General features: G+C 37.6%; 1 protein-coding gene and 1 pseudogene across 9 annotated transcripts in view; both read right to left on the bottom strand.

Moving 5' to 3' along the window:
• TOPBP1 (DNA topoisomerase II binding protein 1) overlaps positions 1-27,909 on the bottom strand; it is a 74,710-nt gene that overhangs the window by 13,872 nt on the left and 32,929 nt on the right. For 6 of the 9 annotated variants that reach the window (XM_036077091.2, XM_036077092.2, XM_078071683.1 and 3 more), the window contains 12 exons: positions 22,344-22,555; positions 20,785-21,071; positions 13,307-13,480; positions 13,107-13,216; positions 8,403-8,526; positions 7,682-7,828; positions 7,461-7,563; positions 5,383-5,575; positions 3,586-3,806; positions 3,230-3,271; positions 2,594-2,760; positions 2,249-2,360 (listed from right to left, as the gene is read on the bottom strand). In XM_036077091.2, the coding sequence (XP_035932984.2) occupies positions 2,249-2,360; positions 2,594-2,760; positions 3,230-3,271; positions 3,586-3,806; positions 5,383-5,575; positions 7,461-7,563; positions 7,682-7,828; positions 8,403-8,526; positions 13,107-13,216; positions 13,307-13,480; positions 20,785-21,071; positions 22,344-22,555 (1,892 nt within the window). The remainder of the gene's footprint in view (positions 1-2,248; positions 2,361-2,593; positions 2,761-3,229; positions 3,272-3,585; positions 3,807-5,382; positions 5,576-7,460; positions 7,564-7,681; positions 7,829-8,402; positions 8,527-13,106; positions 13,217-13,306; positions 13,481-20,784; positions 21,072-22,343; positions 22,556-27,909) is intronic. The other 3 variants (XM_036077093.2, XM_078071680.1, XM_036077095.2) reach the window with 2 other exon arrangements.
• Positions 24,850-26,080, bottom strand: LOC118526097 (glyceraldehyde-3-phosphate dehydrogenase pseudogene; annotated as a pseudogene).

The following is a 27,909-nucleotide window of genomic DNA, read 5'->3' as shown; positions in this document are numbered from 1 at the left end:
ATTTTATTTATTTATTTGAGAGAGAGAGAATGAAAGAGAGCACGAGCGGGGAGAGGGTCAGAGGGAGAAGCAGACCCCCCGCTGAGCAGGGAGCCCGATGTGGGACTCGATCCTGGGACTCCAGGATCATGACCTGAGCCGAAGGCAGTCGCTTAACCAACTGAGCCACCCAGGCGCCCTACTGTTGGTATATTTCTTAAGTCTCAACTACTTTTGCAATTTCCAAGCATTGAATATGGGTAATCAAGGAGATGGAAGTCAAAAAGGGGCTCCTATAGACTAAAAGCAGAAGAAAATTTTTTGAGTGGAAATAAGGTCAGCATCCCAACAACGCAGAAGCTTGGAAGGAAAACACACATGCTAGGGAAACAGAGATGAAGCAGCAGGTGGAAGCTGAACCCTCTTCTCAGATACAGCTGTATGGTGCCCGACTTTGAGGAAAGAAGGCATAAATTTATGTAAAGCATGGCTTTTATTGATTGATTTTTGATTTATACTTTAGAAGTACTTGATTATGGGTTAGAAAGAGTTGTATTCAAGACTTTGTAAGAATTCAATGAAACATATGAACTCTACTCATGCTTTACAGATGACTAAGAGAGGCAACTGTTTGAGCACATAGTATACACCAGAGACTGTTGGAAGTGCTCCAGATTATTAACTCATTTAATCCTCACAACTCTATGAAGGTAGATTACTATCATTATCTGCAATCTACCCATGATGACACAAGTACACAGTAACTCACCCAGGATCAGAGTGACAAAAGAACAAGAAGGTGAAAATTCCCTATTATACTGGGATCTAATTCTATTTAACAGATTTATTCTGTAATCCAGACAACGTAATAGACTATTTATGTGAATCAGTTGGCCACAGTTGCTTCATTTATAAAATGAAGGATCTCTTTGCATTCTACTATCAAAACCTTTCTACTCAGACTCCGTTCCAGCACAATCTGTCCTCATCTGCCTCTCTTCGCTGTCTTCTTCTAGACAATTCTCTGCTAGTTGATATTACTCTTGTCCGGAGTTTACAGAGATGGAACAAAATATAGGAGACAGACACATGAAGCAGCTTCTTCTGTTCTGAAAGCTCTAGGTAAAGTTGAACAATTTTGATTTATAACTCTATCTAATTTATTGGGTGACCAGGAAACAGTGTTCCACATTGAGTCCAGTTTCCAAGAAACATAGCTTCTCAACTGTATGACTGTATTTGACAGAAATCTTTAAGAAGAAAAAAATCATAGTTTTCCACATTCTTAAAAGGACAGCACTAAGTTACATTTAATCTTTTCTTGACTCAGGGCCGTCACTAAAAACAACCGTTATTTAAGGTTTCCTCTATATGAAGCTGTCAGACTGAGTTCTCTTCCTATACTTTCCCTAACTCTATAGAGCTACTTTGTCCAATACAGTAGCCACTAGCCACACGTGGCTATCAGACACCTGAAACACAGCCAGACCAAATTGAGATGTGCTAGAAGTGCAAAATATACCTGAGATTTCAAAAACTTAGTAAGGAAAGAAAAAAAAGGGTAAAATCTCATTTTTTATATTAATTACATGTTGAATATAATATTTTGTGTATAGGTTAAATAAAATATATGCTTTATTAATTTCACTCGATTTTTTTTTTCCTTTTTAAAATGTGGCTACTACTAAGTTTAAAATTAAACATGTGGCTTTCGCTATCTTTCTATTGGACAGTACTGCTTAGAGCACCAGGTTACCTGTCTAGTATGCTGCTTCCAGAATGATGTCAGGTGGAGAGTCTGATAATAATGGAATAAGAATGTTACATAAGAAGGAGCTCCTCTCTGGGTATTACTGTGCCTTCAACTTCACAAAAATGCAGTTTTATTTTAAGTCTATAATTTCAATGATTTTATCAGTGAACAAAAGCCCAAGGCAGCACAAGAGATTCTTAAATCATTTTAATGGTTGGTTTCAATTTAAATCTTTAAATGTTTAAATCCTATGACCCAGTGACTTTAGATTTAGACCTATATAAAGTCAAAGTTCTAATGCTGAGGCAATACATACTGCCTAAGACAAGTTACCCATCTTTTAAGTAGGCTTCACACCCAAACTCATGAACCCAAGATCAAGAATTGCGCGTTCTACCACCTGAGCCAGCCAGGTGCCCCACCCATCTTTTTTCTCTCAATTTGTACATCTTACAAATGATATCAACTACACTGACTTCCAAGGAAGGTTACATTTTTAACTTAAAATACTTGTACCTAGTTTTTCAATCAGATGACAATAATCAATACGTTCTTGAGGATTCAGAGATGACAACTGAAATATATACTGTTTTTTTAAGTCTTCATGTGTTTCCTCTATTGTTACAATCTGAAATGGAAGAGTTTTATTTTAGAAAAAATTAACAGTAAAAAGGCTATCAATCAGGTAAATGGTTTTAAGTGACATTTTTAGTCTTTTGACTTATCAAATACAGAAATAATAGCATGCAAAGAAATGCAGTTTCAACATTTGTGAACTCTTGGTAGTGGTATCAGCATATTCTTAATGCAGCATAACAGTAATATCAAAAAGGTGTATCATCACACTAAGGATAAACTAACCTTTTCTCTAGGGTGTGGAGCCACTGGTGGGTTGGCTAGGGGGAAGGCAATACTGGGGGCTTGAGGTGTAGGGATCAGGTGGCTGTCTTTTACCGGTGTTTCCAGTTCTTCAGAGATCGGGTGTTTTGGGGCTTCAGTCACACACATGTTTTCGGGATCACAGACAGCTGAGGGCAATAAAATGCTGCAGTGTGATGTTATCAAAATACGACTAAGAAAAAATTCAGGCAAATATTCTCATCTATCTTAACCAAGATGAAATTAAACACAAATTCTGCAGTGTAAAAAGTACATGCAAAAGAGACAGCCTATTTCTAGAGCTTATAAATAAATGCAATTAATTAGCTTTTTAAAAAGGCAAATGGTGTTATCTGTGGGCTTCTCCCAACCTTTTCTTTAAATACCAAGCTTTCATCGGTAAAATGTAACCCAAATTTGTAAAATGAAAGCAATGTTACACTTGGAGAAAATCTACCTAGTGCAGAGACATAATCATGTGATATGAGAAAATGGGGGAAAAAGATGACCAAAGATGAAAGACAGGAATCATTCTGTCTTCAAGGTAAAGCCCAAGGGGAAAAAACCAGGAGAATTCAGAAAGGAACACATACAAATCCAAAGAACAAATGTAGGTACCTACTGGGTGGAATTTAGAAGACTTAGATGAAAACTGGATGACTAGGAAGAAAACAAACATTAATGATACAAATGTACAAAGGAGGAGAATGACGGGAAGAACAATAGTGAAAACTAAGTCTGGAAAAAACTGCCCAAGCTTCCATTTCCAAATTTAAGAATCAAAATATATTTTTCAATTTTACTGATAAGTTACCTCAATTTTAATTTTTTCTCTTTCATTTAGACCAAAATCAGAAATATCTAGTAAGTTTTTTGTTTGCATGTGTAATTCAGAGAACTGCAATGTGCTTATCTATTTTTAAGAAGTCAACATGTACTTAATGCAAACAAATGAATAGATTTCTTCTCATTACCCTGTTTAGCAATTTCTGAATCATGTAAAGGCTCCCGGGAAGGAGAATCCTCCAATTTTTTAATGTCAACCTGAAGCTCAGAATACTGTGTGGGACAACTAGGCCACTGCAGATTGCTGGCAAGCCTTGCTCTCTCCTCCCTGGCTGTCGGGTCATCCCAAATGATCTGTTCATTCTGGGAGGGCTCTGTGTTGACATCAGGTACTATTTGACGCGACTGCCTAAGGAATAAAAGTGAGAATTTTAATAAACAGATAACTATAACAAAACCTACACTCATAAATTCCGTAAGTTAGATTGCAATTTTGAGGCTCACCTTTATATGCCCACCATCTAGCAAAGAGAAAGCTACCTCAAAATATTGAGTAAATGCACTTTGGGACATTTTTTTCTTTTTAAAGTATTTCTTCCAGAAACTTACAAAATATTTTAGTTAGAAAAGAAAACATCTATTTTGATTAAATGTCCATTTATTTAAAACTTCGAAAGGGAAAGTTTACTGTCAAGAAATTATTTTAAAATTCTAAAATGATTGCTATATTTAAAAATGGAATTTCTCTTAATTATACAGGCTTAGGGAAGCACGGTAAAGTTTAGAAAACTTTGCTTACGAGTACTTGTATTTTTATCACTTGAAATAATAAGAACTATAATTAGTACTATAAAAGGGTACTATAAAAGCTGCCTTAAAAGAAGGTCCCTTTGGCTCTTGGTAACCAAACCTCCCAGAGTCTAAGATAGACCAGCCATATACTGAACTAGAGTGAAGTGTGTTTTATGTCATAATTTTAACAATTCCACTAGAGTAAATATAATTCCAACTATTTTCCTTCTATGTATATACATATAAGTGGAATCTTAACAAATATATTTTACCAAAGCTCATGGTACCCCCAGAGTTCATTTGCCTCAAATACAAGGAAGACAGCCTTTTATTCTGAGTTTATTTATCTACTCTGACTTGGCACAAGATTTAGGCTCTCTGTAATGACAACACATGATCTGAAGTATATTAAACAAAAAGCCACTTTCACTCAGCATGCAGATATAGAATTGGCCTCATGAAATATATAGGTAGCTTAAGACAGATGCATAGTTCTATCAATCAATTCAAGATACAAGTCCCCTAACACTCGTCATACAATTGGAGATTCTTCTATCAGGAAAAAGATGAAGTTATACTACTGAACTTCAATCATATCACACTGAGATCTGTAATCATCTTTCCTAGAAGATAAATTTGTAAAGAGAATACAAAATACATGTAGTTTTAATAAGAAATAACTAATTTAGAACTAATATTATTTACACTAACATGACAAAACAGAGAGAATTACCCATTGAATCCATTTCAAATGAGGCAAACTGGATCTTAAAATCATTTTCTTCTCAGGGGAGGTTACAAAAAATATTAATCACACCACAATGTCAAAGCAGTTGCTTGGTATGGAATAAAGCTTTGTCTGCTTCCTACCCCAAAGTAAGAATTCTAGAACTGCTTGGAACAAGGGACGGAAGGAGAAAAAGCTAGGGAGGAAGGAAAAGCTAGCCAGTAAAAGGCCACATAACCAGTATATAATATATATAGTTTGGGCTAAATAAAGCCCAGTAGTATAACCCTTTTCCTGGTCCTGATATTCTAAGCTTTTTCTTTACTGATTGCCACACCCCCACCCCAGAAAAGGTGCAAAATTAGGCTTAACTCGTGAAACTGAGCCAGCAGGAAGCTAAAGAATGAGCTACCCTTCTCTCAAGTCACCAAGTCACTCCTTTCTGCCATCAGTGACGGGTACATACCTCAGTGCCTCCAGGACTCTACTTCGCCCACTGCGGGCAGAGCGAGTGCTATCAGGGGTTGAAGAAGCACTGTTACAACCACTTCTTGAAAGGGAAGCCCTCTGTCCTTGGGGTTTCACTATTGATGTTGCAGACATTATTTCCTGCAGCTGCTTTTGAAAGTTTTCTCTCATCTCCAAGGTCTGTGTCAGAGCTTGAAAACACACAAAAACACACCAATTAAGTTTCTCTTTTTTTAAGTTTCTCTTTTTTATCGCATCTCATTCACATTAACTGTTTTGTCTAGATCTGGTTGAACACAAATTTATTAACTTGACATTTACTGAATACTTACTACAGGCTATAGTAATGTACTAAGACTAGGAATACTCAGAACAGAAAGGCAGTCCTTACCAGGACGACTGGGTATGAAAAAAATCAAGAAGCTCTACTAAGACACACTGCTAAGACCTGGTGATTATCCCTTTTGTAGAGCCCCCTGCCTGCTTCTGACCCTCTCCTGTGTTATGTACCACACTCTGAGGTACATTACAGAAATTAACATATGTGATTTTGGTTTCCTTGTAGATTAAACGCAATGGTACTAAATAAACATTTTTGGAATGAACTGAGTGGGACTAACTAAATAGGTAAGTCATAAGGAAAGCTCCAGTAAGTAGGGTAAAATGAGTAAGGAAAATAGAAAATATTAATCCATTAAAAATAGGACATATATAGATACAAATTTATTCACTGCAGCACTCTTTGTAATAGCAAGAAATCAGAAATAACCTGGATGCCCATAAAAGGGACTGACTAAATGGCCATTCATACAATTGTGAAAAGAAGATTCAAAATGAAGCACCGCTAAGAGAATCACTCAAAACGGTCAAAGGACGCTGAGAAAGTAGGGCCTACGCAATCTCCTGTTTCAATTCCCAGAACACCATGAACTGTTAACTGCTGTCAACTGTGACTTGTCAATTGCCAACTCCAGCACCTCCTAGAACATATCCTTCTATTTTGGACTGAAAAAGAGATATGACCTGTTAGCCAAATAATAATCTTGTATCAGTTTAAACTCTGACAGCATCAGGGGCACCTGGGTAGCTCAGCTGGTTAAGCGTCTGCCTTCGGCTCAGGTCATGATCCCAGGGTCCTGGGATGGAGCCCCACATCTGGCTCCCTACTCAGTGGGGAGCCTGCTTCTCCCTCTCCCTCTGCCCTTCCTCCGGCTTGTGCTCTCTCTCAAATAAATAAAATGTTTAAAAAAAAATAAACTCTGACAACACCAATCATATTTCTTTCAAAACAAGTTATATAACCTTGTGGGGTTTTTGCCTATATAAGCCTGTACTCCCTGCTTGCAATAAGGAGTTTCAGTGGACTATATCACCCGCAATCCTGAAAACCCCAAATAATAGCTTTTGGTTGCTTTACAGCCTCTTCTTCTTGGTCAACACAATGAATACTATACAGTTGGAAAAAAAAGAAAAAGACCAAAGAAGCTCATGTACCAATATGAAACACTGTATTAAGCAAAAAGATAAAGATCAAAGTATAAAACAGCATATATAGTATGTCCACCCTTTATACATTTTTTTTAAAGTACAGAAGAGGAGAATATATGTATTTATGATTGATTGTGTATGCATAAAGCTCTAGGACACCTAAGAAACTAAAAACATTAGAAGAGTGGGAGAAACTCTTCATGCATCCTTCCATACCTTTAAACCATGTGCATATGTCAAAATATATTATACATATACTAAAGCTTTTTGAAAGTTACTGGAAAGAACTGAACCAAAGAACAAATTTTTACAAAACCATCAATTCCACCTACCTTTCACAAAATAGGGCTGTATCACACTACCTCTGTAAAATACCTAGTTCCACAGATTTCACAAGTTTCACACTTATAAATCACTAAAGCTTTGCATATTATTACTTAATGACTGGCATGGAACTTCAATTCAATCCTCAAATATATGCTTTATAGCGACACAGAAAACAACTTTGTTTTTCCGAGCAAAGGAAGCATTCTGTATGAAAGATACATGTTTGTAAACAAAATTTTTTTGTAATTTAAAATATTTTACCTCCTTTAGAGTCATTCCTTCCATCTCCATTTGATTTTGCTGATTCTTTGTTACTGGTGGTTATACTGTCTATATCGTTTTCTTCTATAGGCAAGTGATTTGGCTATTCAAGGAAAAAAGTTACAATTTCTTAAACCAAGTCACTGCATAAAGTTTCACAGCACTGTATGATTATACATTCAGCTTAAGGAGGAGGTAAATGTGTTATCCATATTATCTACCTCATCATCCTTTGTTGTTGAATCCGCTGAGAGTAGTCGACTATTAGAGAGTCTGCCATCTTGCACTGTACTGATATCCAAGCTCATTTTGGGATTGTAAGTATGTGGATAAAGAGATTCAGGAAGATGTTTATACTCTTGCGCACACTGCAATTTAATGGCATGCTTTAAAACAGGACTGAAAAACATCTTAGTGAATAAATTACGTTAAGTAGAATAAGGACAACCAATACGTTATGTCCTAAGACAGCAGAAGTTTGCAGAATTAAAATTTTGAAAAGTAGGTGACACTGAAACATACCATCATACAAATGACAAAATTGTCCTCACTAATTTTAATGTCATGTACACTGAAGAATAAGATCTAATTCATTCCTATGCTTTTGCCAAGGTATCGTTCATACTCCTGGGAATACCCAGAAAGAAAACAGTTCTGAACTGCATTGGCATGCTAAATTAATTCTCCTTAAATTACTATAATATTATCTTTCATATCATTTTTAATTAGGGAAAAGAATCAGAGAAATTGGAAAGAGTACCCATTAAAGACTTAAGTATTTAGGGACTGATCTTAAGTTTTTAATGCCAAAGAAATGAAATGTGCACTGTCAACTAAGGTTATCAAACTTGTTTCCGTACATGGAAACTGATTTGTGCCCTGAAACAATGTTTGCATACATTCTCATTTAACAGAGAGGGAAGGAAAAAAAGTATTGCTTACTTCTAAAAGCCAGTGTTCTGAAACAATGTGTATTCCTCTTTCTTTTACAGATTTATACTCTCGGTTAGTGTCATTTGGTCGGCCTTGATAAATGAAATGAGTCACCGTTTCATCAAAACTCCATCTGAAACAACCACATTTTAAAAAACAAATAACTAAGAGAAATATCTGAGTTTAAGATGATCATTACTCTCTACGAACAGAATATATTCACCTTCACCCAACTTTCACTATCTAGAGTAATCATGGACATTAAATGACAGGCTCCATTTTTTTTTTTTTTTTTTGGTCAAATTTTACATATATATCTCTAGGTATGTAAGTTCAGAGAGAGATCTGGAGGGTAATCTTTAAAAATATTACTTGCTTCTTTATACTTTTTTGAATTGTTTAAATTTTCTTTTTTTACAATGAGTATCACTTTATAGTAACAATAAAGGTATTTTAAAAATCAATCAAACAGGCAAAGCATCCAATCTGTCCTCCAGTTATTGGCAGTTACTAGTCATTGTACATTTGCTCTGTGTGCCATAATAAACTATGTACTTTACACAACATCTCACCTATTCCTCTCAACAATCCTAACACACTGATATTATTATATCTACTTTACAGATAAGGAAACTGAAGGTTAAGTAACATGTTTAAGGATATGCAGTAAGTGGTAGAGCCAGTTTTGACTTCAAAACCCATACTCTTAACGAGTACATTAGCCTACAATCTCTTGATTCTCCCCATGGAATAGTTTCTTGACCTAGGAAAATAATTTAAAAATTGTAAAATATATACCATCCTTCTTAAAATCAAGTAAAAACCAAAGAGAAAGTAAAAATTTTATTTCTGAATATAATCACCAAAATAAATAGGTTTCTCATTATGGACGCTTAACATACTTTCCATTTCCTAAATAAGAAATAACTCTACTTTCTAAATAGCCAAGTTAAACAAATTAAGAAGGCCTATCTCCTTCTAAGTTATCTTATAAACATCTCTATTTCCCACTCTATTGTCTGTGTTTCCTTCAAAATAATAGTAAAGAACACCTTGCCTCATTTGTTAGTCTAATAGTTGTTTTACTTCTGCTGTTAGGGAAAATAATAGAAACTTAAATAAATTATAATTAAAAAAATAAGAGGAACATTTCTGCCCGATTCATCTTGCTCATGCCTCACTGCAATAATATGGAAAATGTGAGTTTCAGTCCTCCGAGACCCTTTAACGACAGACTGTCAATGATCCTCAAAGGTTTAGATCAGGAATTAGCAAATTTTTTCTTACAAGGCCAGATAATAAATTTTTTAGGCTTTGCAGGGCAAAAAGTTGTAAATGTAAAAAGTTAAAACTACTCAACTCTTGCCTTGCATGAAAGCAGCCATAGACAATATGTAAACTAACAGGCATGGCTGTGTTCCAATAAAACCTCACAAAAACAGATGGCTGATCCTCTGGCCTAGATCAGCGCTTTCAGCAAAATTGTTACTTTACAAGCTATTTTGTAAATTTGTGGGAGTGATTTTGGTTGTTATAATAATGTGTTTATATGATGAGGGGTGGTACTAGCATTTAGTAAGGTCAAGGGATGCTAGAAATTCTGAGGAAGAGTTATACATACAATTATCCCATATCTTGCATGATTTTCTAATGTCCTGACACAAATTCAGAGGTTAAAAAAGTTTGTTTATAATTAGATGAGTCTGAGGCCTGTTTTACTTATAAACACAAGTGAGTTTTTTTTTTTTCCAGTTTAAATATACACTAATGTATCAAACATCCAACTACTAAGCAACTGATGGAAGACTATACTTTGCTTAATTTGTAACTTTGCCAGATTGTGAACAACTCTTGGTAAAGTCCTGTTACTGACAGAAACGCTGCTCCTGGTATCTGAGTCCCTATATCTGTTTCAGCCTTGTGGCTGCAGCATTTTAAGTGATTTTACATATGTATGTAAACATATGAATACTCTGTTTTCTTCCAGTGTCATCAGGCACAGGCATTTACATACTAAAATTCTATGATTATGTGCCTTCTGATGACTTTCATTTTTTAAAATTATAAAAGTAGTTAAGTTATGGGGCGCCTAGGTGGCTCAGTTGGTTAAGTGTCCGACTCCTGATCTCAGCTCAGGTCTTAATCTCAGAGTAATGAGTTCAAGCCCTGTACTGGGCTCCACATTGGGCGTGGCACCTAATTAAAAAAAAAAGGTAGTTGTTATATTTGTGAAATCCTTTTAGAAGAGGTAATGCTATGACATGCTGAAGAGATCTGGCCTAGATGTTTAACCGTAGGAAGTGGGAGGCAGTGTCAGATAATCTCTTCAGGATGTTCAGGTTCTAGCTTATGGATGGGAATAAGTGGGACAGTTTCATTTGAGAACAGATTACCCTATGAACATATAAATATTGTAACCTCTACATATTAAAGTAGAGACTTCACCAAGTCTGAGAAATCCCTTTCAGAAATAGATTTTTTTTTTAAAGATTTTATTTATTTATTTGAGAGAGAGAGCACATGAGAGGGGGGAGGGTCGGGAGGGTCAGAGGGAGAAGCAGACTCCCTGCCGAGCAGGGAGCCCGATGCGGGACTCGATCCAGGGACTCCAGGATCATGACTTGAGCCGAAGGCAGTCGCTTAACCAACTGAGCCACCCAGGCGCCCCAGAAATAGACTTTTTTTTAAAGATTTATTTATTTAGAGAGTGAGTAAGCATGTGCACGAGTTGGGGGTGGGGTGGAGGGACAGAGGGAGAGGGAGATAAAGTCTTAAGCAGACTCCTTGCTGAGTGCAGAGCTCGACGCAGGGCTCAATCTCATGACCCTGATATCACAATCTGAGCCAAAACCAAGAGATGGACACTTAACTGACTGTACCACCCAGGCGCCCCAAGGAATAGATTTAAGCAAATTTTTAATCAGCTAAATCTTATTTAGGAATTTCAGCAACAGAATCTATTTTTCACACTGAGAGGACTGGCATTTTAAGTCTTATTAAAATTCAAGTTCTATAGGTTCTTTTTATGTCTTACATCAAGTCCACATGCAAAGAGAATATACAATAAAGCACTCAACTTTGACAAATATATATACCCTCACAGGACTCTTGTGAGAATGAAATGAGATAAAGCTTGGCTCATACTAAGAGCTCAGCAACTGGTAAAAGGTAATATAAATATAATAATATGTAATCATATAGTAGATATTATATATTAATATACAAAACAGGTAATACAAATATTAGTTCTAACAAGTAAGAAAGCTTTTCTTTTCTATAACAGATACATTAAACACATTAAGATGCTTATAACTATCTCAGATACATTTTATTTTTCTTTTTTTTATTGTTATGTTAATCACCATACATTACATCATTAGTTTTTGATGTAGTGTTCCATGATTCATTGTTTGCATATAACACCCACTGCTCCATGCAGAACGTGCCCTCTTTAATACCCATCACCAGGCTAACCCATCCTCCCACCCCCCTCCCCTCTAGAACCCTCAGTTTGTTTTTCAGAGTCCACAGTCTCTCATGGTTCATCTCCCCCTCCAATTCCCCCCCCCCACTATCTTCTTTTTTTTTTTAACATATAATGTATTATTTGTTTCAGAGGTACATATCTGTGATTCAACAGTCTTGCACACTTCACAGTGCTCACCATAGCACATACCCTCCCCAATGTCTATCACCCAGCCACCCCATCCCTCCCATCCCCCACCACTCCAGCAACCCTGTTTGTTTCCTGAGATTAAGAATTCCTCATATCAGTGAGGTCATATGATACATGTCTTTCTCTGATTGACTTATTTCGCTCAGCATAATACCCTCCAGTTCCATCCACGTCGTTGCAAATGGCAAGATTTCATTCTTTTTGATGGCTGCATTCAGATACATTTTATTTTTATTCTCCTGATCTAATTTATCAAATAGAAAGCTAACCAAAGTGTTAACCAAAGGTGAAGATAAAGTGTTAACCAAAGGTGAAGATAAAGCCAAACGTATTTCTCAAACTGTCTGTTACTTATAGAACCAATCATTATGCTATCTACAAATGGTTGAATACAAGTGATTAAGAAACCTAGCACCGCCGACAGTGGAGTACGATGGACTCAAGATTGGCTGGCATGGATAAGGCTCTCTCAATCCCTGGCACACATGCCATCTATGCTAGAGGCTGTCTCTAGTGTGGCTGTCAGGTGGAGGGCAGATCTGATAATCTATGCCTCTAAAGTAGGGAAAATGAATAGAAATTAAATCATCCTACAAAAAAGACCATTTGATTCCTGGAGGGCTGCAGCACTGCTCACAGAAGGGCTCTACTCTGAAACTCACTAAGGTACAAATCACACCTCATATCTCATGAGTGAATGTGCTATGAATCTTTTATTGAATGTATTAGGCATTCTTCTTGTACTCATAATTCATGGAACCCAAGTTTCTAAGTTTCTAGAATAGTGAGTGGCACAAAATAGGTTCTCAAATATTGGTTGCACATACCCTAAAAAATACACATATCAATGTGAACTGATAATGGGAGTGGGTATTTTTCAAGGATGTAGTAAATGAAAAATCAACTGGAGATACTGCAGACAATATGACATGCTAAAAGGCAAAATAAATGTTCCTTTGTGGATGCTCACAATAGCTTTAGGTTTTCCTATATGTGTAGATAATATCAGTACCAAAACAGAAAGATGTGTCAACTACCTGTAATCTGCTCCTAGAGAGGCTGCAATCCCATTCAGTTCACCCTGCTTCTTACTGAGTTTCTTACTCACACATACCACTACCTTGTGAAGTGGCTTGGGGGCTTCTTCCTGTCCATAGGAAAGAAAAGAAACAGATCAACTATTATTGTTTGAAATATTTTATCTACAACTTGCTTTTAATAAGAGATCTAATTCTACCTTCTCCGATTGGGCACCCTTCAGCTGAGGGCTGGCAGACAGAGCAACAGCATTTCGAGAGCTATTTGCCAAAGCAAGTTTCAAGTTTCTGACAATGACTTCTGAAAGTGGCGTACTCAGTTTCCTTTTCTGCTGGCTAGGACCTCCTGGAGTTTCCAAGGCTGCAAGCGCATCCTATATGTATGTCAGGGGAGAGAGAAAGGGGGAGAAAGAAAAGTAGGAGGAAGAGGATTGAAAAGGACAGAAGGGAAGAAGAGGGGACAGAAGGGAAAAGGAAGGTAAACAGTACAGGGAAAGAGAAAAAGGAGAGGTAAGAGAGAAGAGAGATAATCCTCAAAATTAATTGGATTACAGCTTTAGCCTCCTCCAGTTTTCCTCCAAACAACAAAAAGAATGAAATATTATCTGCATCTGAACATAATAAAGAAAAAAAAACTTCATACTGTCCAGCAAATGGGTTTGAAGAGACTAACATGCTTACATTTTCAGCTGTGCTCACCATATTTGGCTGAACCCTAGAGTGGGAGGTGCAGTTAAAATTAAGGACACCAAAAAGCAAAACGAACAAACAATAAACACGAAGGAAACAAGCAAGGATGGATATAAGCAAGATCTGAACTGTAAGGTAAGTCGACTGAACTGAGAATTGTGAAAAATCCTCAAAAGGACAAAATACATTCCTGTTCCCAAGCCACACACAGTTCCTTCATGAGAAGGGATCACTGTTATTCAGGACACTGCTGCTCATTCTCTTTTCCATCTGTATAGTATTCCATGCACACAGCTGACTGTATTTACCACTGCTCAACTGATGAATATTTAGATTAACAATCTTTTGCAAGTATAACGATGCAACCAACAACCTTGTACACACACCATTTTGCCCACGTAAGAGTAAAGGGAAACATTTAAGCAAAATTTATGTAACAATGTTGACATTCTCATGAGCAAAGCATTAGAGTGTTTCCCAACATGTTTGATAGCACAGTGGGTAATGAGATTTTTCTTTTTTGCCCATCTGATAGGTTAAAAAAATTTAACTGTATGCTTTAATTTCCCACCCTTTTATACTAAACGAGATTAAACATCTTTATGCATGTATAATACTTCTATTTTTTTTGTGACAGCTATCTCTTCCTAACTTTTGTCCATTTTTCCCCCATTGTTTTTTTTTTTAAGATTTTATTTATTTATTTATTTATTTAGAGAGAGTGCAGGGGGAGGGGCAGAGGGAGAATCTCAAGCAGACTACGAGCTGAGCACAAGCCAGACGCAGGGCTCGATCCCACAACCCTGAGATCATGACCTGAGCTGAAATCCAGAGTCAGATGCTTAACGGACTGAGCCACCCAGCCATCCCGCTTTTTTTTTTTTTTTATTCACTTGCCTGAATATATTTGTATGAGTTTGTATGTATACATATCCATTGAGATATACATACATTTGTTTCCAATTTGTCAAATTTTTGCCATGGAGAATTTTTAAATACTTTTATTGCACATTTATAAAATCTATCGCTGGATGTGGAGAATTTTTTAATGCTGTCAGATTCATATGAACCTTTTATTTCTTTTGAGGTATATGTTATAGTTAGGAAGGTCTTCCTTGGGGCGCCTGGGTGGCTCAGTTGGTTAAGCATCTGACCTCAGCTCAGGTCATGATCCCAGGGTCCTGGGATCGAGCCCCACATCTGGCTCCTGGCTCAGCAGGGAGCCTGCTTCTCCCTCTGCCTGCTTCTCCCCCTGCTTGTGCTCTCTCTGTCAAATAAATAAATAAAATCTTAAAAAAAAAGAAAGGCCTTCCTAGTGCTGGGATTATTGAAAAACAAACTTACTCTTTCATGGCCTGTTCTATAATTTTTATGCCTTCATTTCTTGTATTTAAATATCTAATCCTCTGAAATTTATTCTGATGTAAGGGGTGAGTTTTCTTCCCGTTTTCTCAGATGGTTACCCAGTTGCCTGATTTGAATGCCACCTTTATCATATAATACATTCTCCTATCTATGGGGTGTAATCCTGTGTATTAATAGGAGTACTCATGTGATGACACACTGCTTCAATTACTGCAACTTCATACAACGCTTGAATAACTAGTAGGGCTACTGCCTACCCTCAATTATCCTTTTCAGATTTTTTTTTTTAAGATTTTATTTATTTGAGAGAGAGGGAGGGAGAGAGAGAGAGCTCGGGGAGAGGGAGAGGGAGAAGCAGACTCCCCGCCAAGCAGGAAGCCCAATGCGGGGATCGATCCCAGGACCCTGGGAACACGACCCAAGCCAAAGGCAGATGCTTAACCGACTAAGCCACCCAGGCGTCCCTCTTTTCAGATTTTTAATACTATTTTTGCTTGCATTTTTAATAGGATTTATATTACCTTTACAGATCTTTACAATGTTTAACCTTCTTTGTGAGAATATGGTAAGACTTTCTATTTGCTAAAGTTTTTCAAAGATTTCTATATAGCATTTAAAAGGATTCTTCAAACAAAAAAGAAATCAACCTCCCATATCACATCTACCTGATTTCTGCACCTGTGCCATTAACATTGCTTCCTTTCTGGTATTTCCCTCCACTTAAGCACTAGATCCCAACCTCTCTCACAACTCAAGGGATGTGGTTTCAGCAATTCTCCCCTCTTGTCTACATCAACTGGATCTCTACTAGATCGGCCATACTGGCATACAGTTATTTTTTTCTTTTTTTCGTTTTTTTGTTTTTTTTTTTTTTTTTTTAAGATTTTATGTATTTATTTGGCAGAGAGAGAGAGATCACAAGCAGGGGGAGTGCACTAGGAGAGGGAGAAGCAGGCTCCCCACTGAGCAAGGGAGCCTGACGTGGGCCCAATGGCAGGACCACGGATCATGACCTGAGCCGAAGGCACTGAGCCACCCAGGCTCCCCTACAGTTATTTGTCCTATCTTGAAAATAAAACAACCCTCTTTTGACTCTACTATGCCCTACAGCAACCACCCCATTCCTTGGTTCCCCTTTACAGGTAAGATTCCTCAAACGCACTGTTTATATTCAATGTCTATAAACTTCTCACATTCCCATATGAACCTATACTGGCTTCCACTTCCACCATGTCATCAAAACCCTTTCTGTTAAGATCACCAGTGACCTCCATGATGCTAAATCCAGTGGTCAATTTTCTGTTCTGACCTTTCTTGACTTTCAGCAGCATCTGACACAATTAACTATTCTTCCTGAAATATTTTCTTATGTGGCCTCTAAGACAATCTCTAGGCTTTCTCTTCCCTCACTGGTGGCTCCTTCTCAGTCTCCCCTGCTGGTTCCTCCTCTAAATGTGAATCCCTCAGAGTGTTCCTTGGACATTCTTCTTCTCTTGCTCACTTGGCATCTATTCTCATATGGCTTTAAATATTACCTACAAACTCGAATCCCCAAATTTCTTTCTCTAGCCCAGATCATTACCCAAACTTCAAGCTATGTATGTAACTACCTATTTGACAACAGTACTTGGATATCTAACAGGCATCTCAAACTTTATGTGTCAAAAATACAAACTCTTGATCTGAGGCCCTGATCCCAACCTGTTCCATTCAACTCAGTTGATTGGCAGCTCACTTCTTCTAATCTCTCAGACCAAAAATTTGGAGAAGGATTCAAATTCCAAACATTTAAACACCTGCCATGTACTAGGGAAAACTGATGGAGAACAATCATTATCTAGACATACCCTTGTAAAATTATTAAATTTTAAAGATATTCTAAAGAAAACTCCACATGGCCTTCAGGCAAAAAAGATGAAATTAACTTACAAAAACAACATAGTTAGATTGGCATCAGAATTTTCAAAAACAATATATACAAAGAAAGGCAGCAGTGGATTAGCATTTTCAGGAAACTCAAGAAACAAAAAATGCAAATCAGGAACAATACATCCAAACAATCTGTCAAAGAATCAAGGTCTTGGTAAAGGTTTTGAATGTGCAGAACTCAGGAAATATTGTATACATGTGTCCTTCCCGAGTATTCTAGAGGATGCACTTCATCCTACCAACAGATGACAGGGAAACTTCACAAAGGAATGACAGTGAGCATTTCACATATTTGACTATAGAGTTAAGACTCAACAAGGGTGAGGTCCATGGGTTAAAAAATATATATATATTTTATTTTCTGACAAAGTAGATAAATGTAATTAAAAACAGTGGAAGAGAGAAAATGGAGAAACAGAATAAGATTACTGACTGCAACAGAAGAAGCAGGGGTCAAAACATCATTTACAACTGACAAAAGGTTAAGTAAGAAGGGGGTTTAAGGGCACCATAAGAATAAAACTAACAAACCCTTTCCTAAATAAGGAAAAAAACAAAAACAAAAACAGATACCTGAAGAAACATGTAACATACACACATAGATAACATAAAGTAATTACAATATATGACAGAATTGAGACCAAATATAAATCATATTAAATGTGAATGTGCTTAGGTCGCCTGGTTGAAAGAAAAAGATTTTTTAAATGGCTCATAAAGCAAAACTCAATTCTATGCTCAATTCTACCTTTAAAATACAGCAATCCCCAAAGGCTAAAATGAAGGAATGCACAGGATTATAAGGCAAATGAAAATCACAAGATAGTACGAATTGAAATCCTGATACCAAGGTAGACTTCAAGCCAAAAAGTATTAAATGAGAAAAAGAACATATTTCAAGCTACATTAATAGTTATATCTATGCACTAATTAACATAGCAAACCACATGAGATGGAAGAAACAGAAACACACCATATTAGGAAACTTGAAAATACCACTTAGTATGAGTTCAATGAACAAAAAATAGGAAAGGATATAAAAGATCTAAACAACATAATCAGTAAGTCATATCGTGTCTGTGTGTGTGTGTACAGCAAAGACTATCCATGTTGGAGAATGTATCTTCTCATAAAATGTTCTCAAAAATCAAGAAGTATTCTCAAAAACTGATCATATATCAGGGCACAAAGATCAGTAAGTTCTATGAAGTAGAAATATTACAAACAACACTAATCACAATGTAATAAAACAAGAAATTAAAAACAAAACAAAGCCTTTCCATCTGGAAAGTAATGAAAATTCTATTTTTGAATAAAGGGTATATGAGCATTCATTCTAATATTTTTATTTTGCAACTTTTTGTAAGTCAGAAATTATTTCCAAGTGACAAGTAAAAAAAAAAAAAAAAAACCCAAACCAAAAACCAAAAACCAAAACCCCAACTTATAATTCCTTGTTGGCAAGGATGGGGGACACTGGGTGCTCGACACATTACTAGTAGGAGTATAAACTGATACAACCACTTTGACAGTTTGTTAGTCTCTACTAAAGTTGAAATATGACCCAGCAATTTCACTTTTAGGTGTATACCAAAAAGAAATACATGCACACATATTTCAAAAGACATGCACAGGAATGTCTACATGATTTGTAAGAGCAAAAATCTAGTAGCCATCTAAATGCTCATCAACAGTAGGCTGGATACGTAAATTGTGGTATACCCATTTAATGGAATATTACGCTGCAATGAAATCAATGAACTAAAGTTACAGGAACAGGGACATAGCTTTCAAACAGAGGCTGAACAAAAAAAAGACTCAAGAAGAATATATATTATAATTCCACATTTAAAAGTAAAAAAAAACAAGCATAACAAAGCTAGTGTTAGAAGTCAGGAGTGTCACCTCTGGAGAGAAGGAGGAAACAGTGATGAAGGAGAGGCATGAGGAAGGCTCTATGGCACTGGCAATGATCTCTTTCTGAATATGTACAGTGGCCTTCCAGCTGTTAACTTTAACATTTAGCAGCACATTTGTTGTACTTTTCTGATGTATGTCAATTAAAAATTAAATAGGAGATTTTTAAAATATGAGGCCTAACGTGTTCAATTTTGTGATTATTTCATGGCCCCTTCTGTTTTCAGAGTAAAAAATACAATGTACCATATTACATCAATTTGAAGAACCACTGATTGTAAGATGAAGTACCATTTTGTATATTACCAAAAAGAAAAAAAGCCCCCAAAACCAGCCCCCCAAAAAGAAAGGGAAAAAAAAGAAAAAAGAAAAACCCTCCTAAGTAAACTATGATTCTAAATGATAAAACTTTTAAATGTGTTTTGTGCCTTCACTGAGACTATTTCAGAACCATCAGCTTTCTGCAAGGTATCTAAAGAAGAATGGTGTCAATGACTGGGAATATTTCTATTTTTCTTGCCTACTAGTATCATTTCATCTACTATTCAAAGAGTCTGTGAGCTAAGAGAACTTAGAGATCATCTAGATATACTCCATGATTTTACAGATGGAGATAATGGAGCCCAAAGAGGTTGACCTGCCTTAAAAGATAGCAAGAAGCAAAGCAGAAGCCTGATTCTAGATCTGTTCTCAAACCAGTGATTTTTCTCTATTTCTTAAGGCATAATGATCAGTGTTAATGATAGTACCAAATGTTACTTCTTCGAGCAAAGGTTTTGCTTGGTGAAAACTATCCAAAGTATCAATTTATATTTATTTTCTGAAGACGAGCAATCTGTAAATTTTATAAACCTACTCCTAAACACACCAGTAAAAATTATTAGAATGTTGCTTTATGTTTTTTTAAGTAGGCTCCATGCCCAGCATGGAGCCCAACACTGGGCTTGAACTCCAGACCCTGAGATCAAGCCCTGAGCCAAGATCAAGAGTCAGACACTTAACCAACTGAGCCACCCAGGTGCCCGGAATGTTGCTTCTTAATACCCTATCAGCAGAACTCCAATAGATGATTAGTACAGTAATTGTGCAAAGGCTCATGGATAAAAAAAATCATAAACAATGATTTTAATAGCCATTTGAAAGGCCAACAGCTACTAATGGAATAGTGAAGAAAATCATTTTTGGGGAATAAGAGGAAACCATTTATTGACAAATAAGCTCTTGATCTGTGAATGAATTTCTCAGAAAAGGAGCCATCCTCCAGTGCTCAGGAGATCAAAGATGCAGACTTAACCCATCTTTTCAAGGGAAATGACTGCAAAATAAGGTGATTATAATAGACACATTCTTGGAGAGAAAGCACTGAGTGTACTGCTAGAATCAAAATATAAGTAGCAACGGGTTTATATTGTAGTTTATAAAATTATTTCATCACACCATTTCATTGATCCTTAAAATAATCTGAGTTTTCAGAGCAAGTGATATCCTCTTTGTACAAAAGAAAAAGCCTATGCTTGGATATGTTAAATGATCTGTCTAGAGTCATACTGTTCGTGATCTAGGACTTGAACCCAGTCCTGATTTCACACCATTTTACCTCCAGCTGTTATCTCAACCCTAAGTATGTGATGGAACACAATAATATGAACCTACCTGCCAATATCTCTGGAAAACTTACTACCACAAACTTTAGAGGTGATGCAGAATTTGGAGCTTTAACTTTAATATACTATGAATTGTTATTGTTAACTCCAGGACCATTTTCTATAAACCCTACCTTCACATCAAAGGAAGGCTTGAAGAGTTTGTCCTTGGACAGAAATTTTGATGGTGTATCCAGATGTAAGGAGGGCTCCTTCTGAAGTGGCTGTCCCACTGGTGGGGAGACTGAAACCTGTCCGGTGTGTTGTGAGATCACAGCATGGAAAGCTTTACTCTGAAAGCGGTTCATATCTAAAGGTGTAACAGCTGTTTTCCTGTGAGTTTCCAGGTGTGCAACAGGATGCTCCGGAGTACCTGGATTTAGATTCACCCTGTTTGTTATTTCAGTTTCCAAACTTTGTTCTAGAGATTTAAAATGAAAAGAAACAAATGTGAGCCACTAAAGTCATCTTTTATCTCTAAAGAGGCATACACAAAGTGATACTTTTATATCATACTGTTAGTTTTCATGTGAATTCTCAAGTACACTTTAAATCACAAAGTTATACACTTACTTTCCAAGAAACAAACCAAATGATGTATTAAAATACATGTTGAGTTAGACAAAGCATATCAACTGAAACAATTAATGAAATCAGACTTCCTATTTCATATTGTAGCTTGAAATATTTTTAATAAGCCTCACGATTTGCCAAATATTATATAAGTGTCATCTTAGTCAACAGCAGTTAAAAAAAAAAAACAACAACCCAATTACATGTACTCTGAGTTAACTACAGTGAAGTTTTTAAAAAGTTCTTAGTGAAATTTTAACATGACCTAAATGTCACTTTGCCTCAGTTGTAAAATTTCCACTCTGTTTGGGTAAGCAATAATGGCTCTGAGAGCTGTTCCCAAGCTACTGACTTGTCCCTTAAGTTTACCTAGGGATGCCATCATCTTAGAAGAGGGGGTACTGTGTCCTCCCACCAGCCTTTTTTGAACATTTAACAAAAACACTTAATAGATGGCTATGCCATGCCAGGTCCAATGCTAGACAATGGAAATATGTAACACCCAAGACATGCAAATTCTTTGCCCTTTCAGAGCCTGTAACTGAGTAGGGAGATGTGAAAGCAAACTAGAATTACACCACTGGGATCAAAGGTTTAAAGGGGATAATGCAGGGAGTTTTGGCAAGACAAAGGCTATAGTTGGTGGGTCAAGGAAGGTTTCCTAGAGAAAGTGATATCCAAACTGAGAACTGAAAGATAAGGACAAAGAGGCAAGCATGAGGTGGGCTAGAGAAAAGACACAGAAGTCCAAAGATGAGAGGAAGAGAGAACACATGATTGACATGGTGTGTCAGTGTGAGCCACAGAAGGAACAATAAACGGGATCCTAGCCCACATCTTAAGACTTCAAACACTGAGACCCCAGGATGCTTCTAGATTATTTTGTATTTTCCAGCTTTCAGACAGTGCCTGCAGTAGAGAACAGGTACAAATTAAGTATCTGTGCTTTGAACACGTTTATTTTGCCACCCAATAAGGAATGCTCAACAGTGGTGCACGACACTCAATGTGAAAAGCAGAAATCAGTGACCTTTTCTAAAAACAAGCTTTGACACATTCATATTCCAGAAACCATAAAATTGTAAAAATACATATAAAAGAACAAAATAAAAGTATTAACCTTCTTTAGTTGACTTTTCAATCAGAAAATGGCTTTCATTTGCTCTCTTTCCCATTCTAGCAGTCTCCAACAACCAAGATATGGTGACTGCTGGTAAATTCCACTTCTTGGCAGCTTCATATTTAGATCCACCTGGTTCTTTCAATACAAGATGCGTACTGGCAAACATGCCTTTCTTTGCATTGGATTTGCGAACAAAGAATTCCTGAACGCTGAAAATTTTATTTAAATAAAAGCAAATGGTCATATACACAACTAGTGAGCAAGCTAAGAAGGAAGTTTCTAATACAACTGTTGTTAGAGTTCTACATATAATACTCGCTGATAAAAAGCTGATGTTTCGAATCCTCTTACAAATGCTTACTCAAAGATAAAAATGTATTGCTACAGTAAAACTTTTTATATAAACATAAGCAAATTAAACTAGACTTTCAAGAACTAACCAGGAAAATTACCTCCTTAATTAGTCATCACCTACCCACCTTGGCCCTTCTTCCCAAAAGGAGGCATGGAATAGCCAGGGAGCATAGAAAGGGTATGAATAACACACTGCATCTTTCTAGCCCACGATGTCTTCCCAAAGCATTTTCAGACATAATCTCATTTGATACCCTTAATATTTGTGAAATAGCAGTATTTTACAAAATATTGTTTTTTGTTTTTTTTTTTAAGATTTTATTTATTTGTCAGAGAGAGAGAGCATGTGCACGTCTGTGCGCACAAACGGGGGAGCGGCAGGCAGAGGAGGCAGAAGCAGAAGCAGACTCCCCACTGAACAGAGAGCCCGATGTGGGGCTCGATCCCAGGACCACAAGATCATGACCTGAGCCCAAGGCAGATGCTTAAGTGACTGAGCCACCCAGGTGTCCCTTTTACAATTGTAAAGATACAACCTGGGAAAAGATACAATTAAGTGACTTGTTCAAAATCACAGAATATTTATTAAACACAGAGAACATGGGGACAGAAAAGAGAAGTCCACCACTTGACATATAAACAGAATTTTTTTTTTTAAACAGCTTCTGGGTTTTATGCTCTAGTTCCCACTTTTAAGATTCTTTAAATCTCCCACATTTTTCCTAGCACTTTCGTGATTTCATTTTTCACATTTAACTCACGGATCCATTTGGTACTTATTTTGGTATGAGATGTGGCTCTAACTTTATTGAATCCTATTTACTGAATAAGCCATCTCTCTTCTTCAATGCCTTGGAATATCACTTTGTTTTTTTTTTTTAATAAAGATTTTATTTATTTATTTGAGAGAGAGAGAGCATGAGCAGGGGGGGAGGGGGAGAGGGAGAGGCAGACTCCCCACTGAGCAGGGAGCCCCATGTGGGGCTTGATCCCAGGACCCTAAGATTATGACCTGAGCCGAAGGGAGATGCTTAACTGACTGATTTACCACCCAAGGCACCCCAGAATATCACTTTTATCATACACTAAATTCCTGTTTGTATTTGGTCTATTTCTAGACTTTCTGCTCGTTCACTGAACTTTCTGCAACTTATTAAAGCCACACTATTATTTAGTGAGGTTTTACAAAGTATATTTAAATAACTATTCTATTTCAGAATTTTCATGACTTTCCTGCTTGCTAACCTTTTCTTATGAATTCAAGAATTTCGTTTGCTTATTGCCCTCCTTAAAAAATTTGGATGGCATTTTAACTGGGATGTTAAATTTATACATTAATGTAGGGGACTGAACAATAGAAACTTCTTTATAATCTTCTTTCCAAGAACATGGATATCTTTTCTACTGTTCCCTTAATAGCATTTTATAAGCTTCTGTAGCTCTTCCAAGTTTCATGTTAAACCTGTTGGTAAGTATTTTATCTCTCATTGCAAACTTAGTTTTCATTAGCTTTTCTAACTGGTTGTATGAAGGTCAATGATTTCTGTATATTAATTGGCCACTTTATTGATATTTATTAACAGCCACTTCACTAAATTTTTCTCCAAGCACTGCTTTAGTTTAACCCCTGGAACTTGGGTGTCATACTTTTGCTATTGTTACTTTCTAGATTTTCTGCAACTTTAGTTTTTTTCAAAAAGCTTTTTATTGTTTAGTGTAATTCAAATACAGAAGACAGCGAAAAAGGAAATACAAAATTTAGTGAATTATTATTAAGTGAAAACCCTTGTATCTACCACCTACATCAGATGACAGCATCTTGCCAGCCACTCCAGAACCTCTCCAATGTGTCCCTTGCCCAATTACAACCCCTCCCTACCTCCCTTCTTAGTAGTAGCCACTATTTGGATATTTGTGGCAATCACTTCCTTACCTTTCTTTAGTTTTACCACGTAGTGCATTTTTAAAAACTACAGGTTTTTGTTTTTTTTTTGTCTTTTAGCTTATAGGCTCTGTCCTCTTTCCCTTTCCCCTTAATACATATTTGTTGAAGACACTGTATTATTTATAACAAAGTTATCTCAGAGTCTGGATTTTGCTAACTGCATTTCTGTGCTATAGTTTAACATGTTATTCTCCTATTTTTTTTTTTATTTGGCTGGGTACAGTATACTTTATTGATGGTACATGACAAGGTATGGCTCCCCAAGCCCCTCCCCTTCTTCGGGGGGTCTGGGATGGAAATGGTGGAGGTCGGGAGATTCTCAGTGTTTTGGGGGATAAGTTGGGGCAGGGACTCCCCAGCAGCTGAGGGCCTCTCTCTTCCTCTTGCTCTCGCTGGGGCTGGTGGTCCAGGGGGCTCTTACTCCTTAGAGGCCATGTAGACCATGGCCACCACCCGGCTGCTGTAGCCAAATTCATTGTCATACCAGGAAATGAGCTTGACAAAGTGGTCGTTGAGAGCAATGCCAGCCCCGGCATCGAAGGTGGAGGACTGGGTGTCACTGTTAAAGTCACAGGAGACAACCTGGTCCTCAGTGTACCCCAGGATGCCCTTGAGGGGGCCCTCTGATGCCTGCTTCACCACCTTCTTGATGTCGTTGTATTTGGCAGCTTTCTCCAGGCGGCAGGTCAGATCCACGATGGACACATTGGGGGTGGGGACACAGAAGGCCATGCCAGTGAGCTTCCCGTTCAGCTCAGGGATGACCTTGCCCACAGCCTTGGCAGCGCCAGTGGAAGCAGGGATGATGTTCTGGGCAGCCCCTCGGCCGTCGCGCCACAGCTTCCCAGAGGGGACGTCCACGGTCTTCTGGGTGGCAGTGGTGGCATGGACGGTGGTCATGAGTCCCTCCACGATGCTGAAGTGTCACGGATGACCTTGGCCAGAGGAGCCAAGCAGTTGGTGGTGCAGGAGGCAGTGCTGACAATCTTGAGGGAATGTCATACTTCTCATGGTTCACACCCATCATGAACATGGGGGCATCGGCAGAAGGAGCAGAGACGATGACCCTCTTGGCCCTGCCCTTCAGGTGAGCCCCAGCCTTCTCCATGGTGGTGAAGACCCCAGTGGACTCCACAACATACTCAGCACCAGCATCACCCCATTTGATGCTGGCGGGATCTCGCTCCTGGAAGATGGAGATGGACTTTCCATTGATGACGAGCTTCCCGTTCTCAGCCTTGACTGTGCCGTGGAATTTGCCATGGGTGGAATCATACTGGAACATGTAGACCATGTAGTTGAGGTCAGTGAAGGGGTCATTGATGGCAACAACATCCACTTTGCCAGAGTTAAAAGCAGCCCTGGTGACCAGGTGCCCAATACGGCCAAATCCGTTCACTCCGACCTTCACCATCGTGTCTCAGGGACGCGGCTGGCACTGCACCAGAAGATGCGGCTGTCTGTCGAACAGGGAGGAGCAGAGAGCCTATTCTCCTATTTCTTATAAATCAGTAGTTGAATCTAGAAACTTCATCAGATTGAGGTTTTATCATTTTGGTAAGGCCACTTTAAGGTGGTAGTGTGTTCTTCATCAGGAGGCATATAATGTCTGTTTTCCTTTTTATTATGTGATTATTGATTTTCAGGGCCTAGATGTTTTCATTCATTAGGAGTTTTAACCCTATCCTTCTTCATTTATTTGTTGGAATACCTCTTAAAGAGAAACTGTCTTATCCATTATTATGGTACTCTGATACAGATTACATAGGAAAGGCAGAATAAATACTTGATCCTTTCACTTTATCTGACAGCTTTCAAATAATGGGCTGGTTTCCCAGCATCTTTCAAACATGACCAATTAGCTTTGTTTGGAAGTCATTATGAAATCATGATTTAAACATTATTTGATGTGTTTGGATCCACTGCCATTATTCCCTTTAGTGATACTTAAATTTTCCTGTCTTTGGCCAGTGGAGGTCCTTTTGACACAACTTCCTTAGCAGTTCTTGCTATCTGGTCTGACAAAATGTTCCATACTCACTGATACCTTTTCTGCCCCAGACCTGGAATTAATTTTTTTTTAAAGACTTTATTTATTTGAGAGAGAGAGTGCAGAGAGACAGAGAGAGCAAGTGAGCATGAGCATGAGTGGGGGGGGGGGGTTGGTAGAGGGAGAGGGAGAAGCAGGCTCCCCACTGAGCAGGGAGCATGATGTGGCGCTCAATCCCAGGACACTAGGATCAAGACCTGAGCCAAAGGCAGATGTCTAAGGGGCTAAACCACCCAGGCGCCCCTGGAATTAATCATTTCTTTACATTTTAGTTTCTTTTAGCAGGAAATGGTATTTTTGGATCACAATCTGGGCACTGGGATTGCTTATTACCATTGTGTTGATAATGATTTCTAGGCTTATAAATGGGTTTGAATTCCTCTTGGAACCAAGAGTTATGAAATAGTTCTAAAATGTCCAGTTTATAAGGTCTTTTCATTTTTTTTTTTTAAAGATATTTTTTATTTATTTATTTGACAGAGAGATACAGAGCACAAGTAGGCAGAGTGGCAGGCAGAGGGAAAGGGAGAAGCAGGCTCCCCGCCGAAGAGGGAGCCCGATGCGGGGCTTGATCCCAGGACCCTGGGATCATGACCTGAGCCGAAGGCAGCTGCTCAACCAACTGAGCCACCCAGGTGCCCCAGGTCTTTTCATTTTCTATTTATACTATTCATTTCTAGTCTTTTTGCATCATGATTAGAGAGTATGGTCTGTACTCTTTCTACTTCAGGGAATTTACTGAGGTTTTCTTTGTGGCCAATTTCTTTATAGGCAATGTTTCTAAGTGTTCTACAGGCACTTGAAAAGGTATGTTTTCTGTTTCAGGGTAGATGACTATGCTGTTGAAATCTAGATCCTTCCCTGTTTTCTATGTGACCTCTTATGAAATAAAAGATGGAAATTAAAGTCTCCTACAAGTAATGTATTTCTGTTGATTCCACCTTGTATCTCCTAATGTTTTCGTCTTATGGATGATAGTCATGTTCTTTTTGGCATATATGTATTTTAACTTCAGTGTGAATAGCTATTTACAATGCTCTCCTTTTTCTTACTTAATGCTTTTTCATTTGAATACAAACTTGTCTGACATTAGAACTGCAACCCCTCCTTTCCTTTTGTTTGCATTTCTTTGACATACCTTTGCCCATCTTTTTTTTTTTTTTTTTCAGATATTCTGAATCAATTTGTTTTAGGTGTGTCTCTTTAAAGTCATT

This window comes from Halichoerus grypus, chromosome 1 (genome assembly GCF_964656455.1).
Source record: "Halichoerus grypus chromosome 1, mHalGry1.hap1.1, whole genome shotgun sequence".
Lineage (NCBI taxonomy): Eukaryota > Metazoa > Chordata > Mammalia > Carnivora > Phocidae > Halichoerus > Halichoerus grypus.
The sequence above is the reverse complement of the archived record's forward strand: the minus strand, read 5'-3'. Positions and strand labels throughout refer to the sequence as shown.